Below are 20,290 nucleotides of genomic sequence, written 5' to 3' on the forward strand. Positions count from 1 at the left end.
AGTCTGAACACAATTCCGCGTGAGCTACGCCCGTGCCGAATCTGAGATTGGAGAATGTTTTCCAAACAAGTTCGCTCATCTCTAGCGGAGACCCCACCGGCCAGGTGCCACTGACACGTAGTGGAGGGATTGCTGAGATCAGTGGGGTCTCCGGGTCCGGACCCCAGCAATCACAATGAGGTGGTGAGATCGCTATACAGCGGCGATCACCCATCGCTCGGGGATGATCGCTGACAGTGAGGCCGCGGACCCAGCACTGCAGATGAGCAGACACTGCCCCCATGCGATGTGGCCGCAGACCCGGGCAGGCTCAGACACACACGGGATGCATGAATGACCGGTACGCGGGGCGCCATGCACACTGCGCCACTCCCGCCTGGACTCCGCTCTCCCGTTTCCGGCAATGAATGAGTTGACGGCAGATTCTCACACATTGGAGAGAAATAATTGGATGACGAGAGCCCGTAAGCCACGCCCCCAGCCAACGCTCATTTTCCGCAGTCTCCGTAGAGTCCCCGCCCTTCCCGTACGCTCTGCATTGCTATTGGTGGAGACGTCCTGTCAATCACTTCACGCTTTTCCTTTTTCCAGTTCATCTGACAGCACGTGCCTTAGGCCCACAGGGAAGTGTCAGGGAGGCCCCGCCTCCGCGTGACGTCATCAACAGCGGAAAAGGCGGGCGTTAGCTGTCTATTGTCTGCCACTGGCTCTAGGGTTTCCGTAGCTCCGCCCCCAACGTAGCTGTCGCTTGTTTATTGGCCGGGAGTTTAGGTACTGTTGGAGTGGGCGGGGTCTCTTATGACGCCCCTCCTTCCCCTCAGCGCTGACTAGGAAATGTCATTTGAGCTGAGGAGCGCTGAGCGGCTCCGTCCTGCCGGCCTCTCGTCTGGATTACTCCCAGGACTGTGATGTGGACGGCGCGCTCGGACGCCCTGACGGAATCTCGACTTGTAGCGACACGGAGCAGCGGAGGAGACCGGAGTCCTGCAGCGGACGAGCCCCGTGCCTGCGCATTCTAAAGCTCCATTCCCGAGCAGTCACCGAGCGTCCACAGCCCCCTCCCGCCCCCAACACACACCCCCACCCCGGGAGGAGGAGGAGGAGCGGCGGCCAGCGGGGGGGAATCCAACATGGCGGAGCACGCAGCCCTGGATAATAAGCACAAAGCGGCAACCGTCAACTCCGGGGCCTCCTCCCCCGCCCTGAGCCCCGGGCGCTCGGACTCCCCCGGGGGAGGGCTCTCGGGGGGCTTGTCGCAGCCGGCGGGCTGGCAGTCCCTGCTCTCCTTCACCATCCTCTTCCTGGCCTGGCTGGCCGGCTTCAGCTCCAGGCTCTTCGCAGTTATCCGCTTTGAGAGCATCATCCACGAGTTCGACCCTTGGTGAGTGCCCGCCGCGTGCTGGGGAAGGTGGCACCGGGCAGGGAGGGCCGAGCTCACTATGTGCCCTGTGCTCAAAGTGCAGGAGGCTGCCTGATCGTACTGTGTCCTACGGTACAGACTGTGCCGCCCGGCACCGTGCCCTACTGTGCAGACTGTGCCGCCCGGCACCGTGCCCTACTGTGCAGACTGTGCCGCCCGGCACCGTGCCCTACTGTGCAGACTGTGCCGCCCGGCACCGTGCCCTACTGTGCAGACTGTGCCCCAAAGGTCCGCCAGGCTTCTCCCGTGTCCTGTTGTCACTGCTTGCACTTTGCCTTGGGCTGTAGTGATTGACCAGTGTGTGTTACTGTCCGCCCAGGTACCTGTGCCCATTTGCCTTCAATCACTTGCATCAGGCACTGGAAAGGAGATACAATGTGTCACGGACACAGCTTTCTCTGCACTGAAACTTTATGGTTGAAAGTGAGTCTTTGTAGCCTGCCACTTTGTGGCACCTGTTGTGGCAGTGGGCCATTTGGAGCTGGCGTGTATTGGTTCAGACTGCTGGCCAAGTGTGTGAAGCAGGTGATCAGGCCTTGCGTGTAATGCAGAGGACTGGCACACAATGGTTTACTAGCTGCTGTTATATAATGTTCTGCAAGGGATTCTTCTGTGGTGGTGGGTAGAGTTACTGGGTGATCAGTTGCTCCATGGACTTGGCACCTTAGTACTGGCATATACTTGGTCACAACACTTTCATATACTGGTATGTGCCATGTCTATAGTATACAGGATTCTTAGGCACTGGTATTTTCTGTGTGACTGGCAAGTACTCCCTCACTAGGCTTTTTCATATACTGGCTAGTGCCATCTCTGAAGTGTATTATGTAGTCAGACACTGGCATGTACTTGGTCACTGTGCCCCTCATACACTGGCATGTGCTATGTCTAGCATGCAGGGTGATCAGGGGTCGGTACATAACTGGTCACTGCCACCTCATGCACTGGCAATGAGCAAAGCAATCGGACTGGCACGTACCTGGTAACACTGCCCCTCATACACTGACATGTTCTATGTCTGTAGTTCTGTTGTGTGCAGTGCCATCAGTACCTGGTCGTTGTGCCCCCTCTCACCGGTATGTGCTATGTCTGTAGTGTGCAGGGCGATCGGGGACTGACATGTACTTGGTCACTGTGCCCCCTCATGATGGTATGTGCTATGTCTGTAGTGAGCAGGGTGATCAGGGACTGATATGTACTTGGTCACTGTGCCCCCTCATGTTGGCATGTGCCATGTCTGTAGTGTGCAGGGTGATCAGTGACTGGCATGTATTTTGTCATTGTGCCCTCTCATGTTGGCATGTGCCATGTCTGTAGTGTGCAGGGCTATCAGTGACTGACATGTACCTGGTTGTTGTGCCCCCTGATGTTGGCATGTGCCATGTCTGTAGTGTGCAGGGCAATCGGGGACTGGCATGTATTTGGTCACTGTGCCCCCTCATGTTGGCATGTGCCATGTCTGTAGTGTGCAGGGCTATCAGTGACTGATATGTACTTGGTCACTGTGCCCCCTGATGTTGGCATGTGCCATGTCTGTAGTGTGCAGGGTGATCAGTGACTGACATGTACTTGGTCACTGTGCCCCCTGATGTTGGCATGTGCTATGTCTGTAGTGTGCAGGGTGATCGGGGATTGGCATGTACTTGGTCACTGTGCCCCTTCATGTTGGCATGTGCTATGACTGTAGTTTGCAGGGCGATCGAGCACTAGTTACACTGTATCTAGAAGATAAAGAGATGACCATCTCCTGGCATATACCGTACTTCTTCCCAAGTATTGCTTGGCACTAGGTGCTGGGTGACTTCAGAAGTACAAGGAGTCATTTATTGCTGTCATATCCTGCCTCTCTAGTGCCCTGGTTGGCCGAGCACTGGCATATACTGGTTAGCCGAGGCTGTCATGCTCTGCCCCTTGACAAGATGGTGTAATGTCTTTAGTATAGAAGTGTCTAATTTCCCTCGATCTTGTGGACATCTGTCTGGTAAAGGGGGTTCTAAATCTCCATGAAATGGATGGTAAATCGTTGCCCTCCAGCTCTTTGATATAAGTGATGATCTTCCTGCCCACTGCCTTCCTTCTTCGTGACTCCTCCGTTTTCATGTTTGCGGCACCTTCCTTGTCCGCAGGAGATGATTTGATTGTTGGGGAGGGAGGGAGTGAGGCTGGGCTTGATCTGCCACCCTGCCATATGCCCTTCTCTCTGGTGCGCTGTCACATAGCTGTCTGGCACGGAGTGAGCGCATTGCTGTGAGATCCAGAGCCGCCTCCTCAGTTAGTGGCTGCTCAGACTATAGTGATTATGAGATTGTGGCTCGGGTTCCTGCCCTGCCTTGTGATTACATGGGGCTTACCAGGCAGATCAATTTCTTTAGGTTTGCAAATCTATAAGGTACAGAATACATACAGTGTAATCCAGCATTAAGGGGGCAGAACAGTGGTCTGGATTATTAGATGTTTGCAGATAAGCGCACAGAACCCCAGTAGGTCAGCCCAAACTAAAATCTGATACTACCGCTGTGTTAATCTGTGTAATCCCCGGAGCCTTAGAATTGGACTTTTTTATACTATATTACTGTACAATTCAGTAATGGACTATTGGATGCCAGATTAAAGGATGATTTTAGAGTACTTGTGCCGCTGTGTGTACCTGTTCAAAGGCTTTTTGCAACCAATGATCTGCAGGGTAATGTGGAATTGCAGAAGTGAAAGGAGTTGGGAAAGTGTGAACATTTTCTCTGCTGACATAATGTGGTAGCAAAATGGGGGCCTAAGACGTTAGGCTGAGCCACAGCGACCGCACACAATCACTACCCTGCTCCACTTCTGCCATGACATTGTTTTAAATGGAATGAGTCACCGAGCTTTGCTGCCTCATCTGAGTGCAGCATAGTATAGCGGCAGCGACCCTGATTCCAGAGATGTATCACTCACTGAGCTGCTTGCGCCTTGTTCTAACTGCTGTAGAGCTACCAGTTCTCTGAATGCTGAGCTCTGTGTAACTCCGCTCACAGTACTGATTGACAGCTTTCTGCCTATGCACTGCACACAGAAAGCATCATAGTCAGAGGTGGGGACAGTGTTATATAGGACTCATGACTATGGAGGACTACTTGGCAGCAACTTGTTAGTTTTCGAGAGATAATCTGTTGATAAATCAGTTTTTATCAAAATTACAGAAACTCATAAGCTTGCGAGCAGGGCCCTCACTCCTCTTGGTATTTGTTATAATCTACCGTATGTGATTATTGTTATGCTGTAATGTCTATTGTCTGTACAAATCCCCTCTGAAATGTAAAGTGCTGCGGAATATGTCGGCGCTATAAAAATAAAATTTATTATTATTATTAAAGTAACCTAGTAAGTGAGATCACTGGAATCTGGGTCTCTGCTCCTACATCATGCTGCTCTGAGATTAGGTGGCAAAAGCTAGTGAACTGTACACTTGAAACATTTTGTGCGTATAAATACATGTTTTACTGTTTTTTAATCTTTGAGCAACTAATCTAATTACTAAAATGCAAACAGTATACGGTATATAATCCGTGCACCAAAGCATTGCTGCCTGTAGGTCTATTAGGTCTTGGCTTTGGAACCGCTTGATGGGCCTGAAGACCATTTTATTAGGCACTCACCTGACATAACCATCCAGGATCTCCTAATGATGATCCCAGGGTTGCTGACCCCTGACGGACCCAATTAAAGCCACAACATATAGCCTTATATACAGTCATTATTGTTCCTCTTAGATCTGCTATAATGCTGCAGAGCTTCTCTATCTGGTCTGTTAGCAGATTTGGTGATACAAATTTCATACATTTTTAAGTAGATCTTGGACCGGATGGTGGTATAATTACTTTATAAATCCATGTTTAAATGGCTGTACATTCCTTTTTGGATTTCCCTTTATGCTCCATGGCTACCCAAGTGGCCCGATTGTCAGCTCCTCAATGCCCCTCCTGCTGCTGAAATCTCGCCCCGCTCTGTACAAGCTGGAGCAGTCAGACAGGTTGGGTGGGCCGAGGCTAAATACACTGTGTGCAACCATGCAGTTTCAAAGTAAGTACACCAGGTTTATTAAGCTATACACTTTGCATTGTGAATCGCACTGGCAGATTCGCTTAGGAGTCATAGACGAAACTGGTGACGACCTTATTCTGTTCATGTAGCGTGTTGGACCCCATCAAAAGACGCTGTATAGCTCTACTCCACAGGTGCCTGGGAGTTATACATGTGAAGCGTGGAATAATAGCGTTAACGGGACATTTCAGGTATCAACTCCAGGCCCCATAGAGAATCAAAACACCGTATACTCGCTTGCAGGTGGCGTGACATTTTTTTCATGTGACTGCTGCAGCCTTTATTATTTCAACAGAATGGATGTCCACTCTGACCTAACATTGAGCTGCAGCTGATCAGTGGCCGCTGATTGGCTTTAGCAGTCACAGTACAGACCAAAAGTTTGGACAGACCTTCTCATTCAAAGAGTTTTCTTTATTTTCATGACTATGAAAATTGTAGATTCACTCTGAAGGCATCAAAACTATGAATTAACACATGTGGAATTATATAATTAACAAAAAAGTGTGAAACAACTGAAAATACTGTATGTCTTGTATTCTAGGTTCTTCAATGTAGCCACCTTTTGCTTTGATTACTGCTTTGCGCACTCTTTGCATTCTCTTGATGAGCTTCAAGAGGTAGTCACCGGAAATGGTTTTCACTTCACAGGTGTGCCCTGTCAGGTTTAATAAGTGGAATTTCTTGCCTTATAAATGGGGTTGGGACCATCAGTTGTGTTGTGCAGAAGTCTGGTGGATACACAGCTGATAGTCCTACTGAATAGACTGTTAGCTGCTTTTTTCTTGCCATAATACAAATTCTAAGTAAAGAAAAATGAGTGGCCATCATTACTTTAAGAAATGAAGGTCAGTCAGTCAGAAAAATTGTGAAAACTTTGAAAGTGTCCCCAAGTGCAGTGGCAAAAACATCAAGCACTACAAAGAAACTGGCTCACATGAGGACTGCCCCAGGAAAGGAAGACCAAGAGCCACCTCTGCTGCGGAGGATAAGTTCATCCGAGTCATCAGCCTCAGAAATCACAGGTTAACAGCAGCTCAGATTAGAGACCAGGTCAATGCCACACAGAGTTCTAGCAGCAGACACATCTCTACAACAACAGTTAAGGCCTCTTTCACACTTCAGTTTTGTTGCATCAGTTACAATCCGCCAAAAAGGCAGACAAGCGGATCCGTTCTCAACTGATGTGAACGGATGTCACAGGATCTGTTTTCAGACGGATCCTGAAAATGAGGAAATCAAGGAACTGCTGGAGAGAGAGAGATTGAGAGAGATTTGTGAGAGATTTGTTCTTGTTTTGTCCGGCACCCAGAAAGAAATTCGGGTTAAATCAGTGTCTGGAGGATCCGCCAGAGAAAAAAACGTTGCAAGCTCCGTTTTGAAATCTTTGAGGATGGTGACGGACAGCAACTTTTGGCGGATCCTCAAAAAAAACGGATGCAACGGACAGCAATCCGTCACAATCCGCCATTAATGCAAGTCAATGGGGAAAAAGAACGGATCCTCAAAAGAAAATTGAGGATCCGTTTTTTTCAAAACCTGGCGGATTGTGACTGATTGTAAAAAACGGAAGTGTGAAAGAGGCCTAAGAGGAGACTTTGTGCAGCAGGCCTTCATGGTAAAATAGCTGCTAGGAAACCACTGCTAAAGACAGGCAACAAGCAGAAGAGACTTGTTTGGGCTAAAGAACACAAGGAATGGACATTAGACCAGTGAAAATCTGTGCTTTGGTCTGATGAGTCCAAATTTGAGATCTTTGATTCCAACCACCGTGTCTTTGTGCGACGCAGAAAAGGTGAACGGATGGACTCTACATGCCTGGTTCCCACTGTGAAGCATGGAGGAGGAGGTGTGATGGTGCTTTGCTGGTGACACTGTTGGGGATTTATTCAAAATTGAAGGCATACTGAACCAGCATGGCTACCACAGCATCTTGCAGCGGCATGCTATTCCATCCAGTTTGCGTTTAGTTGGACCATCATTTATTTTTCAACAGGACAATGACCCCAAACACACCTCCAGGCTGTGTAAGGGCTATTTGACCAAGAAGGAGAGTGATGGGGTGCTATGCCAGATGACCTGGCCTCCACAGTCACCAGACCTGAACCCAATCGACATGGTTTGGGGTGAGCTGGACCGCAGAGTGAAGGCAAAAGGGACAACAAGTGCTAAGCATCTCTGGGAACTCCTTCAAGACTGTTGGAAGACCATTTCCGGTGACTACCTCTTGAAGCTCATCAAGAGAATGCCAAGAGTGTGCAAAGCAGTAATCAAAGCAAAAGGTGGCTACTTTGAAGAACCTAGAATATGACATATTTTCAGTTGTTTCACACTTTTATGTTAATTATATAATTCCACATGTGTTAATTCATAGTTTTGATGCCTTCAGAGTGAATCTACAATTTTCATAGTCATGAAAATAAAGAAAACTCATTGAATGAGGTGTGTCCAAACTTTTGGTCTGTATGTATACGTTGTTTTTATTTTCTGTGGGGCCCTGAAATGATTAAGCAGTGATGGTTTAGTAGCCGATATCCCTTTTAAGTAGAGATCAGATTTTCTGTGGCTATTTGATTTGATTCTTTCCTTGGTGTTCACTACGTTACAGAAGGAACCAAACAAACACTCGGTAATTATTGGAGTCAACGTTCGTCTGCTTGACATTGAATTAGGGAATGTGCGGCCTTGACACATGCTTTGGATTTAAGGAAGTAAATGCAGCCAAAATGATGTAAGAAACAGAGCATTGAAAGCCTCGATTCCTGTAGTTCCGAAAGGCCATGATGAAAGCTTTAAGCATTGTGCTTATCAGGCAAGTAGGTAGATAATAAAGGGTTATTTCCAACAAGTGCACTGGAGCGACAGTGGCTCATTGATTGCAGAGAGTGCTAGATAGCCCTGTGTTCTCTGCTTATTGGCTCTATCTTCATTTGAGAAAGTAGTGGGCCTATAAATATTATATGTAAAAGTATTCTATTGTGTTTGTCGGTGAGAGATGACTGGCATCGTTGGCATGTGACTCTCACCTAATGATTTGTGTTTTCAGCCATGGTATAATATTGTTTTCTCCTATTTCTTAGGATGTTTTCAGACTTGCGCCTCCAGTAGGCGTACACGCTCTAAAATGGTCCACGGCAGAGTGCATGTTCGCTCTGCCGTCACCATTATAGTCTATGGCCCGTCAGTGCATCTGTCCGAATCCTGTTTTGTGGGGAGGTTCGGATGTATGCTCCCACGGGGCCACCGAGCGGGTACTAAATGCTATGTGAAATCCCCCATTAGATTAACCAGTTAATCTATCTGTGTACGGTCCAGGCAGACCTCGTCGGTCCCTACAAGCCCAACATCAAATGAATCCTGCTAAATAAGAGCAGGTGACTATATGAACACGGAACCGGGGATGTGTTTTGTCACCTTTCTTGATAGAGCACTATGTCAACAGTGTCCCAGGAGACCAGCAGTGGTACCATTCCTCTTCCGAAATCTTGTAAGAAAGGAAGGCGGCGCTCCATGTGTGATACCGCGAGGACAAGTATGTAAGCTAGCGGATGTTGTCACTCCCCAGTGACTTGTGACCCAGCACAACGCCGTGAACCATGATAAGGCACAATGAGGGGCTGTTGCTCCGGCCATGACATACTCCTTGGTGGGGAGGAAGAAACTGGAGAAAAATTGGTACTTCCCAGGGGCTGCCGAGAAGGGTAGGAGGCTGGATGTACGTTAATGGAGAACTTATTCATACAACTCGTTATGGAGTCGGTTTTGCGGAGTACATGAGAAAGGAGCCAAGGCGGCTCTGAAACGCGTAGGAATAAATTCTCCTTTTAAACACATCCAGTCTCCAACCTTTCTTGTCAATTCTCAGAAATTGCTGGGTTTTTTTTCTCCAGTTTCTTCTTCCAAATCTTAGTAGGCGTGCACATTTAAATGTACTAATGTGTTCCGCAGTGATGCACATCACTCCGTGTAAAAATAGGTGCCTAGCTAGGATACCACACCTTATTCAATTAAGAACCAAAATCTGGCACTCGTTTAGATGCCAAGAATTAGTCTTTATTCAAATGAAGCAATCCCACAAAATGAGTGTAACGATTCACCTTCACCAGACTTGGGACATCTCTAATTCAATGCATCTAAAAGAGTGCAGAATAAATGTACGGTAAGTCGAGACCCCGGTAGCAAGGATTAATTTACAGCTGGACAGTTTTGATGAACTCCTTTTTATCTGTTCCTATTTTCGTCTATTTACGGCACTTTTTACCACTTATTTCTAGGTTTTTGCTGTGTTTAGGCTTAGGTTCAGTCCCTTTAACAATAAATGTGGCGCAGCATGCATCGCTTATAATATGTTGAAGAGGTTTTCCAGTTTCTGAAAGCCCCTCTGCCCTGGCTGCAATTTGTTTAAAAAAGCATTAAAACCAACTTTATTCTCCCTCAGTCTCCACTGCCACTCCCTGTGTACAATGTTGTTGGCATCGGTGGCACTGCCAGGGTGGATGGCCCGAACCACTCAGCTCACTCATTGCCTTCTTCATAGGCAATGTTTGCTTTAACATCAGCCTTCACATCTTGCTTCTATCCCTGCAGGTTAACCATTTAAATGCTGTCAGTCACTGACAACGATAGTTAAGGAATGTCGGCTGCTGATGTGTGCGTGCTCACCTACACCGTAGCGGTGATCCGACGTCTCATAAGGGGGGGCTTAAAGTGTAAAGCATGCCACGTCTAGCACTCAACCAATATTACTGAAAACTGAGGACAGGACTGCAAGCAGGTGACCGTACGTACTGTACAGAGTGGGAGCAGAGCAATACATTGGCTAGTAAATGAGGGGGGCCTCCTATACGATGTCCCTATGCCCACGTGAGACCTGTAAGCTGAAGTGGTTGGGTTTTGAACATCCTCTTTTGAGTGGTGTAATTATTGGAGGTGGGGGGCTCTAGCTGATCTGTTTTGGGTGTGCATTAACGCTCCTGCAATGCAATTCCAGCGTGATTTGCGTATGGATTGTCAGCGGTGCTGTGACATGTGACGCCGGCGCTCAGTGCTGGCATCACGGTCTCTGCCTTAGGACAAACTGAACGTGAAGAAGTAGGCTGGGCTGCCGCCCTAGCTTCCTCTTCAAGTTCAGTTTCTCCTAAGGTGGAGACAGTAACGCCAGCACTGATTGTGTTTTTCACGGATACAACATGTACCTAGTAGTCTTTGGTGCAGTTCACGTTTTTTGCATCTTTGCATAAAATGTTCTGGAGACATTTCAGTTTGTCTGTTTGAGAAACCTTACTGATGTCTGAATAAGGCCTAAATCATCCAACAAGTGCATGGAATAACATTCTCATCACATTGGCACCTATCTAGGGGATACATACAAGTAAATAATCTCTTCTCTCATATGGGTAGTGTGTGTGTATATATTTGTTATGGGGAAGAAAAAGTATATGTATAATATATAATCTAAATTTATATGCTTTTTTTTTTTTTCTAGAAATGTACATTAGCATGCAATGGTCATTGTGCAGGGAGGGGTAGGTCAGCTATGAAATTTCAGATTGTGAATGGTGGATTATGTGGTAAATTACCGTATCTACAGGTGTGTTCACTGAAATCCTGCCTGTGATGATAATGAGACTGCTTAAAACTCTTTGTGGAAGAGCAGGAATAATGAATAAAATAGCCTCAGTGGTGACCGTGAAAATTCATAGATTTCTAATGCGTTAAAAAGACCAATAATTTCTTGGTGGCAGTGCGGAGGCCAGTCAGTGAGCGCCATGGCTCTGTGGGGCAATCTGACTCTGCTGGCAGAGCTGCTGAGCTCAGTAATCGCCCACCACGCTGTCAGCCTGGTGGACTGCAACCGCTTTCATACATGGGGAGCAGTGGTGGATCTGGTGTTAAGCAAAGCGCAGTTTGTTTTGTTTTTTTTCTTTCCATCCAGCCCCCAGGAATTTCTGACATGAGACGACTCCTTTCAGTTAGTTTTAAAGTGAGAAAAATGAACAAGTTTAAATGGGTTGTCCAGGCTTGTGGGTCAAGTCTATAGTCATTCTGTAAGTGTTGACTTGTGAATCCTCAGTGTGCACTGTCGGGATACTCCGGTGCCGGGAATGGGCCGTCATCAGACTACAAGTATGCGATTTGTATACTTGTAGCCACATGTCCAGCCCCACTCAATTGACTTGTATTTAGTAAGGATGCGCATGTCTAGTCGCCATGTATGCAAATCACCTAGTTCCGGTCATCCTGTCACTGGATAATCCTGACTGCTTTCAATGTGCACACTGTGAGGGTTTACACATCTGCAGTCACATGAATTGCCTGCAGACTTGAACCCCAAGCCGGCACAACCCCTGCATGAATCTGGGCCCAAACTGCTGGTGCTAGACTGCAGCAGTGACTGTAACCTAAACACCGAGCAGGACACAAACGTAAGAATTGTTTCCAGTAGTAGAAATGTGCATAACCCATTAATGGTAGCGCTAGTTTTTCGCAGAATAATCCACCCTTCCACACTGAAATGATTTTTCATGAATTGTTAGAACATGAGAAATGGTTCAGAGCGTGGACTTTTCTGTCAAAATCCCCATGTCTCAGTTCAGTCATATATCAAGCTGCCACGTTCGGGTGAAGAGATTAGAGTCCAGTCTCCGCATCGTGGTGCCTACACAGTCTAGTCTATAGGTCTGTGACAATCACAGCACCCCCTCCCCCTTCTCAACCACAGTTCTGCCTTGTCTCCCATAATATATGGTTCCCAGTCCCATCCCTCGCATCCTGGAATAAATGCAGATTTCCTGTTGGTCTTGAATTAAATCAGGAGACCAACTGGCACGAGCTAATCTGTGGAACGGAACCAGATGGCGGGTATAAAAGGGTATCACCAACAGTTCTCGCCAGTCGCCTGCAGCGGACGGGATTATTTCTGGGTACGTGAATCCCAGACGTATGGACAGTAATAATGCTGCTGCTGCCAGGCTGTGGTGTTGGTTGCTAAAATTATATATGGGAATTTAAAGGAAATCTGTCAGCAGGTTCATGCAGAGCAGTGTAAAGTGGGGACAGAATCCCTGATTCTGGGTCACTTACTGGGCTTAACCCCTTTACTACCAAGGGTGGTTTGCACGTTCTCTCCCGGGCCAATCTTTACAATTCTGACCACTGTCCCTTTATGAGGTAATAACTCAGGAACGCTTCAACGGATCTAGGCGATTCTGACATTTTTTACTTCACTTTAGTGGTAACATTTCTTCGCTATAACTTGCGTTTATTTATGAAAAAACTGGAAATATGGCGACAATTTTGAAAATTTTGCAATTTTCAAACTTTGAATTTATATACCCTTAAACCAGAGAGTTACGTGCCACAAAATAGTTAATAAATAACATTTCCCACATGTTTGCTTTACATCAGCACAATTTTGGAAACAAATTTTTTTTTTTTTTTTAATTAGGAAGTTATAAGGGTTAAAAGTTGACCAGCGATTTCTCATTTTTACAACACCATTTTATTTTTAGGGACCACCTCACATTTGAAGTCACTTTGAGGGGTCTATATGATAAAAAATACCCAAAAGTGACACCATTCTAAAAACTGCACCCCTCAAGGTGCTCAAAACCACATTCAAGAAGTTTATTAACCCTTCAGGTGCTTCACAGGAATTTTTTGAATGCTTATAAAAATGAACATTTTAACAATACTTCAGGTTCAATCTTTTTATTTTACCAAGGGTAACAGGAGAAACTGGACTGGAAAAGTTATTGTGCAATTTGTCCTGAGTACGCAGATACCTGATATGTGGGGGGAATCATTGTTTGGGCGCATGGCGGAGCTCGGAAGGGAAGGACTTTTTCACTGCAAAATTGGCTGGAATTCAGATCGGACGCCATGTCACGTTTGGAGAGCCCCTAATGTACCTAAACAGTGGAACCCCCAACAAATGACCCCATTTCGGAAACTAGACCCCCCAAGGAACTTATCTAGATATGTGGTGAGCACTTTGAACCCCCAAGGGCTTCACAGAAGTTTATAACGTTCAATTAAAAAAATCATATTTTTTCCACAAAAATGATCTTTTCACCCCCAATTGTTGTTTTCCCAAGAGTAACAGGACCCCAAAAGTTATTGTGCATTTTGTCCTGAGTATGCTGATACCCCATATGTGGGTGTACACCACTATTGAGTGCATGGCAGAGCTCGGAAGGGAAGCCACGCCATTTGACTTTTTTGGCTGGAATTGAGATCGGACTCCATGTCGCATTTGGAAAGCTTCTGATGGGCCAAAACAGTGGAAACCCCCCAATTCCAACTCCAACCCTAACCCCAACACACCCCTAACCCTAGCCCTAATGGGAAAATGGAAATAAATATATATATTTTTTTTTTTTTATTATTTTTTTTTCCCTAACTAAGGGGGTGATAACGGGGGGTTTGATTTACTATTTATGGCGGTTTTTATGTTTGGCGGCTAAAAGACTCCTTTTATTGTAAAAATAGTTTTTGCATCACCACATATTGAGAGCTATAATTTTTCCGTATTTTGACACACCGAGTCATTTGAGGTCTTATTTTTTGTGGGACGAGTTGATGTTTTTATTGGTACCATTTTCGGGCACGTGACATTTTTTGATCGCTTCTTATTCCGATTTTTTTTTTTTTTTTTGGGACGCAGAATGAACAAAAACCAGCGTTTCATGAATTTCTTTTGGGGGGTGCGTTTACACCATTCCAAGTGCGGTAAAATTGATAAAGCGCTTTTATGCTTCGGGTCAGTATGGCTACAGCGATACTTCATTTATGTCTTTTTTTATGTTTTGGCGCTTTTATGCAATGAAAACAATTTTATATAAGAAATTATTTTTGCATCGTGTTTTTTTTTTTTTTTTTTTTTTTTTTTTTTCTGTGAGCTATAACTTTTTAACTTTTTTGCTGATGCTGTGTGGCGGCTCGTTTTTTGCGGGACAAGATGACGTTTTCAGCGGTACCATGGTTATTTATATCCGTCTTTTTGATCGTGCGTTATTGCACTTTTTGTTCGGTATGATAAAGCTTTTTTTTTGCTTCGTATTTTATTTAAGGGCTTCAATAAAGGGGTTAACTAGTGGGACAGTTTTATAGGGCGGGTCGTTACGGACACGGCGATGCCAAATATGTGTTCTTTTATTTTGTTTTTTTTTTCATTTTCAAAAAATGAATTTATTAGGGAATAATTTTTTTTTTTTTAAAACTTTATTACAATGTCTGCAGCGATCTGTCACCGGCAGTGCTGCAGGCTTCCTCATGCCGGTGCCTTGCCGGCATGAGGAAGCCGCCTCCCTGAAGGTCCTTGCCGCCATTTTGGATTCGGGGACCTGCAGGGAAGGAGACCCCCGCAGCAGCGCTGCACATGCGCTGCTGTTGGGGTCTCGAGGGAGACCCCTCCCTGCCGATGCTTCCCTAAACCCCCGGTACACTGCGATCGTGTTTGATCACAGTGTGCCAGGGGTTAACGTGTCGGGGGTGGTCCGTGACCGCCCCTGACACACAGTGCTGGGTGTCAGCTGTGATAATCAGCTGACACCCAGTCGCGATCAGCGGCGCTCCCCCTGTGAGCGCAGCTGATCTCGCTAGACGTACTATTCCGTCCTTGGGACTTAGGTCCCAGATCACATGGACGGAATAATATGTCTAGTGTAGGAAAGGGGTTAAAGGGGTATTCCTATTTTATACATCTATGGCACATCCACAAAATCTGCCAGAAATGTATAGTAGATGCATGCCCTAATGGATCTCGTGCTCTGATTATAGCTAGGATCCAAATTGTACAAATACCGATATCAAAATGCATTATACATAATAATAATATAGTAATATCTCTTTTGGACTCAGTAGGGTCTTACATGCTCTTATATCTGAGGTGGTTAGATTTCTTTTTAGAGGACTATATGTTCTATACTGCTTATAGCTAGTTAAGATTCCCATCCAAATGAATAGGAATTCTGGATACTAACAGTGGCGCACATCAAGGCCCCATTCTCGAGAAGGGTGGGAATATCGCATCTACCTGTGACTGTTATAAATGTATGTGTTGTGTATGCCCCTTTATCTCGTTGTCATGATGTGAAATCTAACCATCGTGTTTGCTCTTTGTGCGATCCATTCTGTATTGATGACCATGACTCTTGATTGCAGCATTTTTGCTGCAGTAATCCGCGTATAGTGTAAGGGTACCGTCACAATTGGCGATGCACCAGCGATCCTGACAACGATATGACCTAGTAGGGATCGCTGGTGCGCCGCTACACGGTCGCTGGTGAGATGTCAAACAGTCAGATCTCACCAGCAACGATACGGAACGATGTGACGGTCGTTGGGACCCTGGCTCTCAGACCTGTAGTATTGAGGTCGTTGTCCCTGTCAAACACAGCGATGCATGCTGGCCAGCGGGACACCAGCGATCAAAAAATGGCTCAGGACATTCGAGCACAATCAGCGACATCACAGCAGGGGCCCGATCGCCACTATGTGTCACGTAACGAGATCACTGTTGCGTCACAAAATCGGTGGCGCAACAGGGACCTCGCTAGCGATCTCGCTATGTGAGGCAGGGGCTTAAAGGGAACCTGTCACCCCCCCCCCAGGCGTTAAGTAAAAGAGCCACCTTGTGCAGCACTAATGCTGCATTCTGTCAAGGTGGCTCTGTTACTTAGCTTCCCTTCCACTGCAGAAATAGTCGTTAGTAAAATTGTTCAAAAACACCTGAAATTTGACCGAGGGGCAGGTCTTTCCCCCTCTGACAGATGCCTCGCATCCATCACTCATTTCGGCAGAGCTGCCAGCGCTTTCGGATCACATCCCGGCCTTCATATCGTGCGGCCACAGATCGCACCCGCAGTCACTCATGATTTATGCACACTGCGGGGCTTGGAATCTCAGGCATACGCAGTAGTTATCTGCGGCTCTCATGCCCAAGATTCCCAGCCCCGCAGTGTGCATAAATCATGAGTGACTGCAGGTGCGATCTGTGGCCGCACGATATGAAGGCCGGGATGTGATCTGAGAGCATGGGCAGCGCTGACTGCGCATGCCCAAGAAGATATAGTACTGCGCAGGTGCCAGCATTTCAAAAGAAAACTGAGGAGGCAGCGCCAAATACGAAATGACTGATGGATGCGAGGCGTCTGTCAGAGGGGGAAAGACCTTCCCCCCTGTCAAATTTCAGGTATTTTTGAAGTAACAGAGCCACCTTGACAGAATGCAGCATTAGTGTTGCACAAGGTGGCTCTTTTACTTAAAAACGCCTGGGGGGGGGGGTGACAGGTGCCCTTTAAGGCTTGTATTGGCTGCAAGGCACGTCGGATTAATTACACTTTATTACAGGGATTTGCTTTGTGTGATCTGTAGTCGCTTCATATCAATTCTAGTAATCCGCTACTACTTAGTATATCTTTGCATTGCCAGTTTGCCGTGCTTGCCAGGACCTATGTCGGCACCAGCGGGTTGTTATCGGTTTGCCTTTTTATTTCTGTATGAAGTAGTCTGCTGTGTTATCACGCTATAAGGGTATGTGCACGCCTTAAGTATTTGGGGGGGAATTTCTGTATTGTTTGGAAGGAAAAAAGCAACAGCAAAAAAAAGTGCGTTTTTGCGGCTTTATTTTACTTGGGTTTTTGATGCAGATTTTTCCCCACTCATTAGTCTGGATAAAATCTGCTGAAAGAAATGACATGCTTCAGATTTGAGGCAGATTTCAATCTGAAAGTTGCAAATAACAGACGTGTGCATGAGACTTTCCGGATTCTCATTCACTTTGCTGGCATCAAGAAACACTTCACTTCATGTTTTGGATCTGTATAGCAAAAAAACGCACCGTGTGCACACAGCCTTTCAGTATGTTGTTTTGTACAATGGAAGCCTGTGGGCGATGGGCGCCTCTATACAGTGACATCCTTCAGAGGTAGACTTCAGGAAAGCACAGTGCAAAAGTGGCGCTCTATCAACGGGCGTTTTGATTTAGTCTTTGATTATTAAAGAGTTGGTACTTCAGTCTCCACTACTCAAGTCTGCGTAGTTTCCGGCACGGCTTTTATCGCGGCTCACAATGCTGAACGTTATTAGATCACCTGAATCATATCTTTTGTCTTTACTGTTGAGACCAGGGATTGCCTGCAGCGGTTTGTTTGTAGACTAGACTGCAGCCATATAAACAAAGACTAGGGAGAAGCTATGGTAGCTTTGAACTGTACTGCAAAATTCCTTTTAAACATTAGATTTTAGGTCGGGGTCACACTAGTGAGTGCAATGCGAGAAATTTGCGCTTCAATACCCTGCACTATGCAGCTGAACTCTCCGGTCCCAGTGCCGGCGGCAGTGCCGGGTATTGAGGAGCGAGTTTCTCGCATTGCACTCACAAGCGTGACCCTGGCCTTAGAGTGATTTGCGTCCGCCATGATAGTTACTGGTCTAGTTCCCAACAATGAGGCACCCATCGGTCATTATTGCCTAACTTGTCGGCATGGTGATAATTGGTGAGTGAAGCCAGCTAAAGTGATAACAATATCTAAATCTGTAATGATGAAATGGAAAATGCAGTGAGGCTGTAAATGTAGGGAATGTTCTTATTTAAAGTAAATTGTACTAAAATGTGACGGTGTGACCAAGCGTAGAATTAAGAAATGCTTCCAGGTTCCTTGCAAAGAAGCCGCATGATATTGGCTAATAACTGCACCCGAGAGCGCCGAGAGGTTGGATTAACCATTATACAAATCTGTCTGCGACTTGATATTGGGTTTCTGAAGTTGCTCAGTGGGAGAACAACTTCAGTACACAAGAATTTGTATTGCGGGAAGACTTTCTGTATTTTCTGCTGTAAGTACTTCAGTGGCCAAAAATGACAAAAGTATTCTAGGAGTGATACCTCTTATTAGCTAACCAGAAGAAAAAACCCTCCAATAATGCGGCTAAGCACTCCATAAGGGTATGTGCACACCTTGAGGATTCTCTTGCGGTGCACAGTACCATTTTATCCAATGTAAAACCAAAAACGCTGTGTACATGCTGCGGATTTTTCCGCAGATTTGAATCCGCAGCATGTCAATTCTTTTGTGCGGATCTGCAGCGTTTTTACACCTGCTCCCTTATAGAAATCCACAGGTGTAAAAACGCAGGGTAAATCCGCATGGAAAAATCTGCAGGGTAATCTGCAACGTGTGCACATACCCTAAAATGGTCAGAACTGCATGCTCCTCCTGGTGACGTTTTATCCCACCATTGTCACCTATCCGTTCTGCTTACAACTTCTGTTTTGGTCACAAGGGAGATTATATCTACTTTGATTCCATTGTAACAAGTTAATTTGCTGTAAAGCCTATTTATTATAGGTAATCTGTGAGCAGAATTTTTTTTTACATATGGAAGTAGAGAAATGGTTGTGTGGGCATTTATCAGATCTTTATTATTTTTTTTTTTTTTTGAAAACTGATGTGACACGCATGAGAAATCTAGTGTAGAAACCACGTGAATATGAGACTGGAAATGCTCAGGGAGTGTCTCGATGCACTTGGGTGCAAGAATCCGTTCATATGCATTGACTCGCCGCCGCCTCCCCCTGTGCATTTCCAGCCTGATTTGTATATGGCTTCTACAGTAGATATTTTATTCCTGACTCGGTATCTATAATCCCCATTGCAAAATGGAGCAGCGGGTCGGACGCTCGACCTCCAGTCTTAGTTCTCTGTGAGCTGCCAGACGAAGCCAAGCGCAGCACTCGGCAGCCCCATGGGGAATGAATGAAGCGGCAGTCAGGTGTGCACAGTGTCGTTCTGTTATAGAGGGGTTAAAAGCTCCCCGTTCTGCCAGTCTGTGAGGGTTCCCACGACCCACACTGTAGGACAAGCTCTTTATCTCTTTATCGGTTTTGAAGCTTTGAATTTTACTTGTACATTTTTTTTTAAAAGAAACTAATAAACTGTTTGTCCTGTTCTATATATAATCAGAGAAAAGTGAGGCGCTATAGACTTATATCTGATGCATCACTCCATAGTCCTGACTGTGTACCAATGCATCTGTGGCAGCTCTCCGGCCATGGCAGTGATTGCCATGTAGCAGTGGTTGTATGTGTATCACCAATACAGTGTGGCTTCATGTCACGGGAGAATAGTCTAGATGTGGAACATGTTATGTAATCAGCTGGATCACCATGGTGGTGGTCCACATTGCCCTGCGTCATAGTAAATGGTTACTGTTGGTGATCGGTATCAGTTTTCATCCTTACAACTCTCACTTGGCCTTGAATTCTGAAAAGAACACGAAATAAGTCTGTGACTGTTCCTTGATCTCATTGCCTTCTGCTTAAGTAAACCGCATACAAGAATGTGTGTGATAAATCACCGCTCTACAAATAAAGTGTGTACACTCCCGCCATAAGGGCTTCTATGTCATCATGGCTGCTGGCACTTTTGTAACCCTGAGTAGCTCGTGGAGAAATGGGTTTGGAGATTGTTGGATTTACCCGTTTTCTTTGTGCCCCTGGCCATTACAGCCCTCTTTATTCCTTTTGTACAAGTTATAGTAATTCATCCTTTCCAAACCTTTCTGAGCACCAAGGCAGATTTAAAATCAACCACTTGGCAGGTTATGATACAGATTTTGCCTGTTGTAGTGCACTGCTGTTTTTGTGGCGCTCACTAGGCAAAGTTTCTTTACTGTCAATGGAAACAGTGTAGCCTCTGAACTTTGGCTGTTGTGACTTACTGTGGTGTTCTGTAGACACAGTTCTCTGAATTTTTGCAATTGTGGCAAAATGCCTGAACACATTTTGGG

General features: G+C 45.9%; 1 protein-coding gene across 1 annotated transcript in view; it reads left to right on the forward strand.

Annotated features, from left to right (window-relative positions):
- Nucleotides 1–774: 774 nt before the first annotated feature.
- Nucleotides 775–20,290, forward strand: part of STT3B (STT3 oligosaccharyltransferase complex catalytic subunit B) — a 136,343-nt gene continuing 116,827 nt past the window's right edge. The window contains exon 1 of the mRNA XM_073568658.1: nt 775–1,381. Coding sequence (XP_073424759.1) covers nt 1,131–1,381 — 251 coding nt within the window. The 5' untranslated portion in view covers nt 775–1,130. The remainder of the gene's footprint in view (nt 1,382–20,290) is intronic.

This window comes from Dendrobates tinctorius, unplaced genomic scaffold (assembly GCF_039654945.1).
Source record: "Dendrobates tinctorius isolate UK_male_01 unplaced genomic scaffold, ASM3965494v1 ptg000005l, whole genome shotgun sequence".
NCBI classification, from domain to species: Eukaryota; Metazoa; Chordata; class Amphibia; order Anura; family Dendrobatidae; genus Dendrobates; species Dendrobates tinctorius.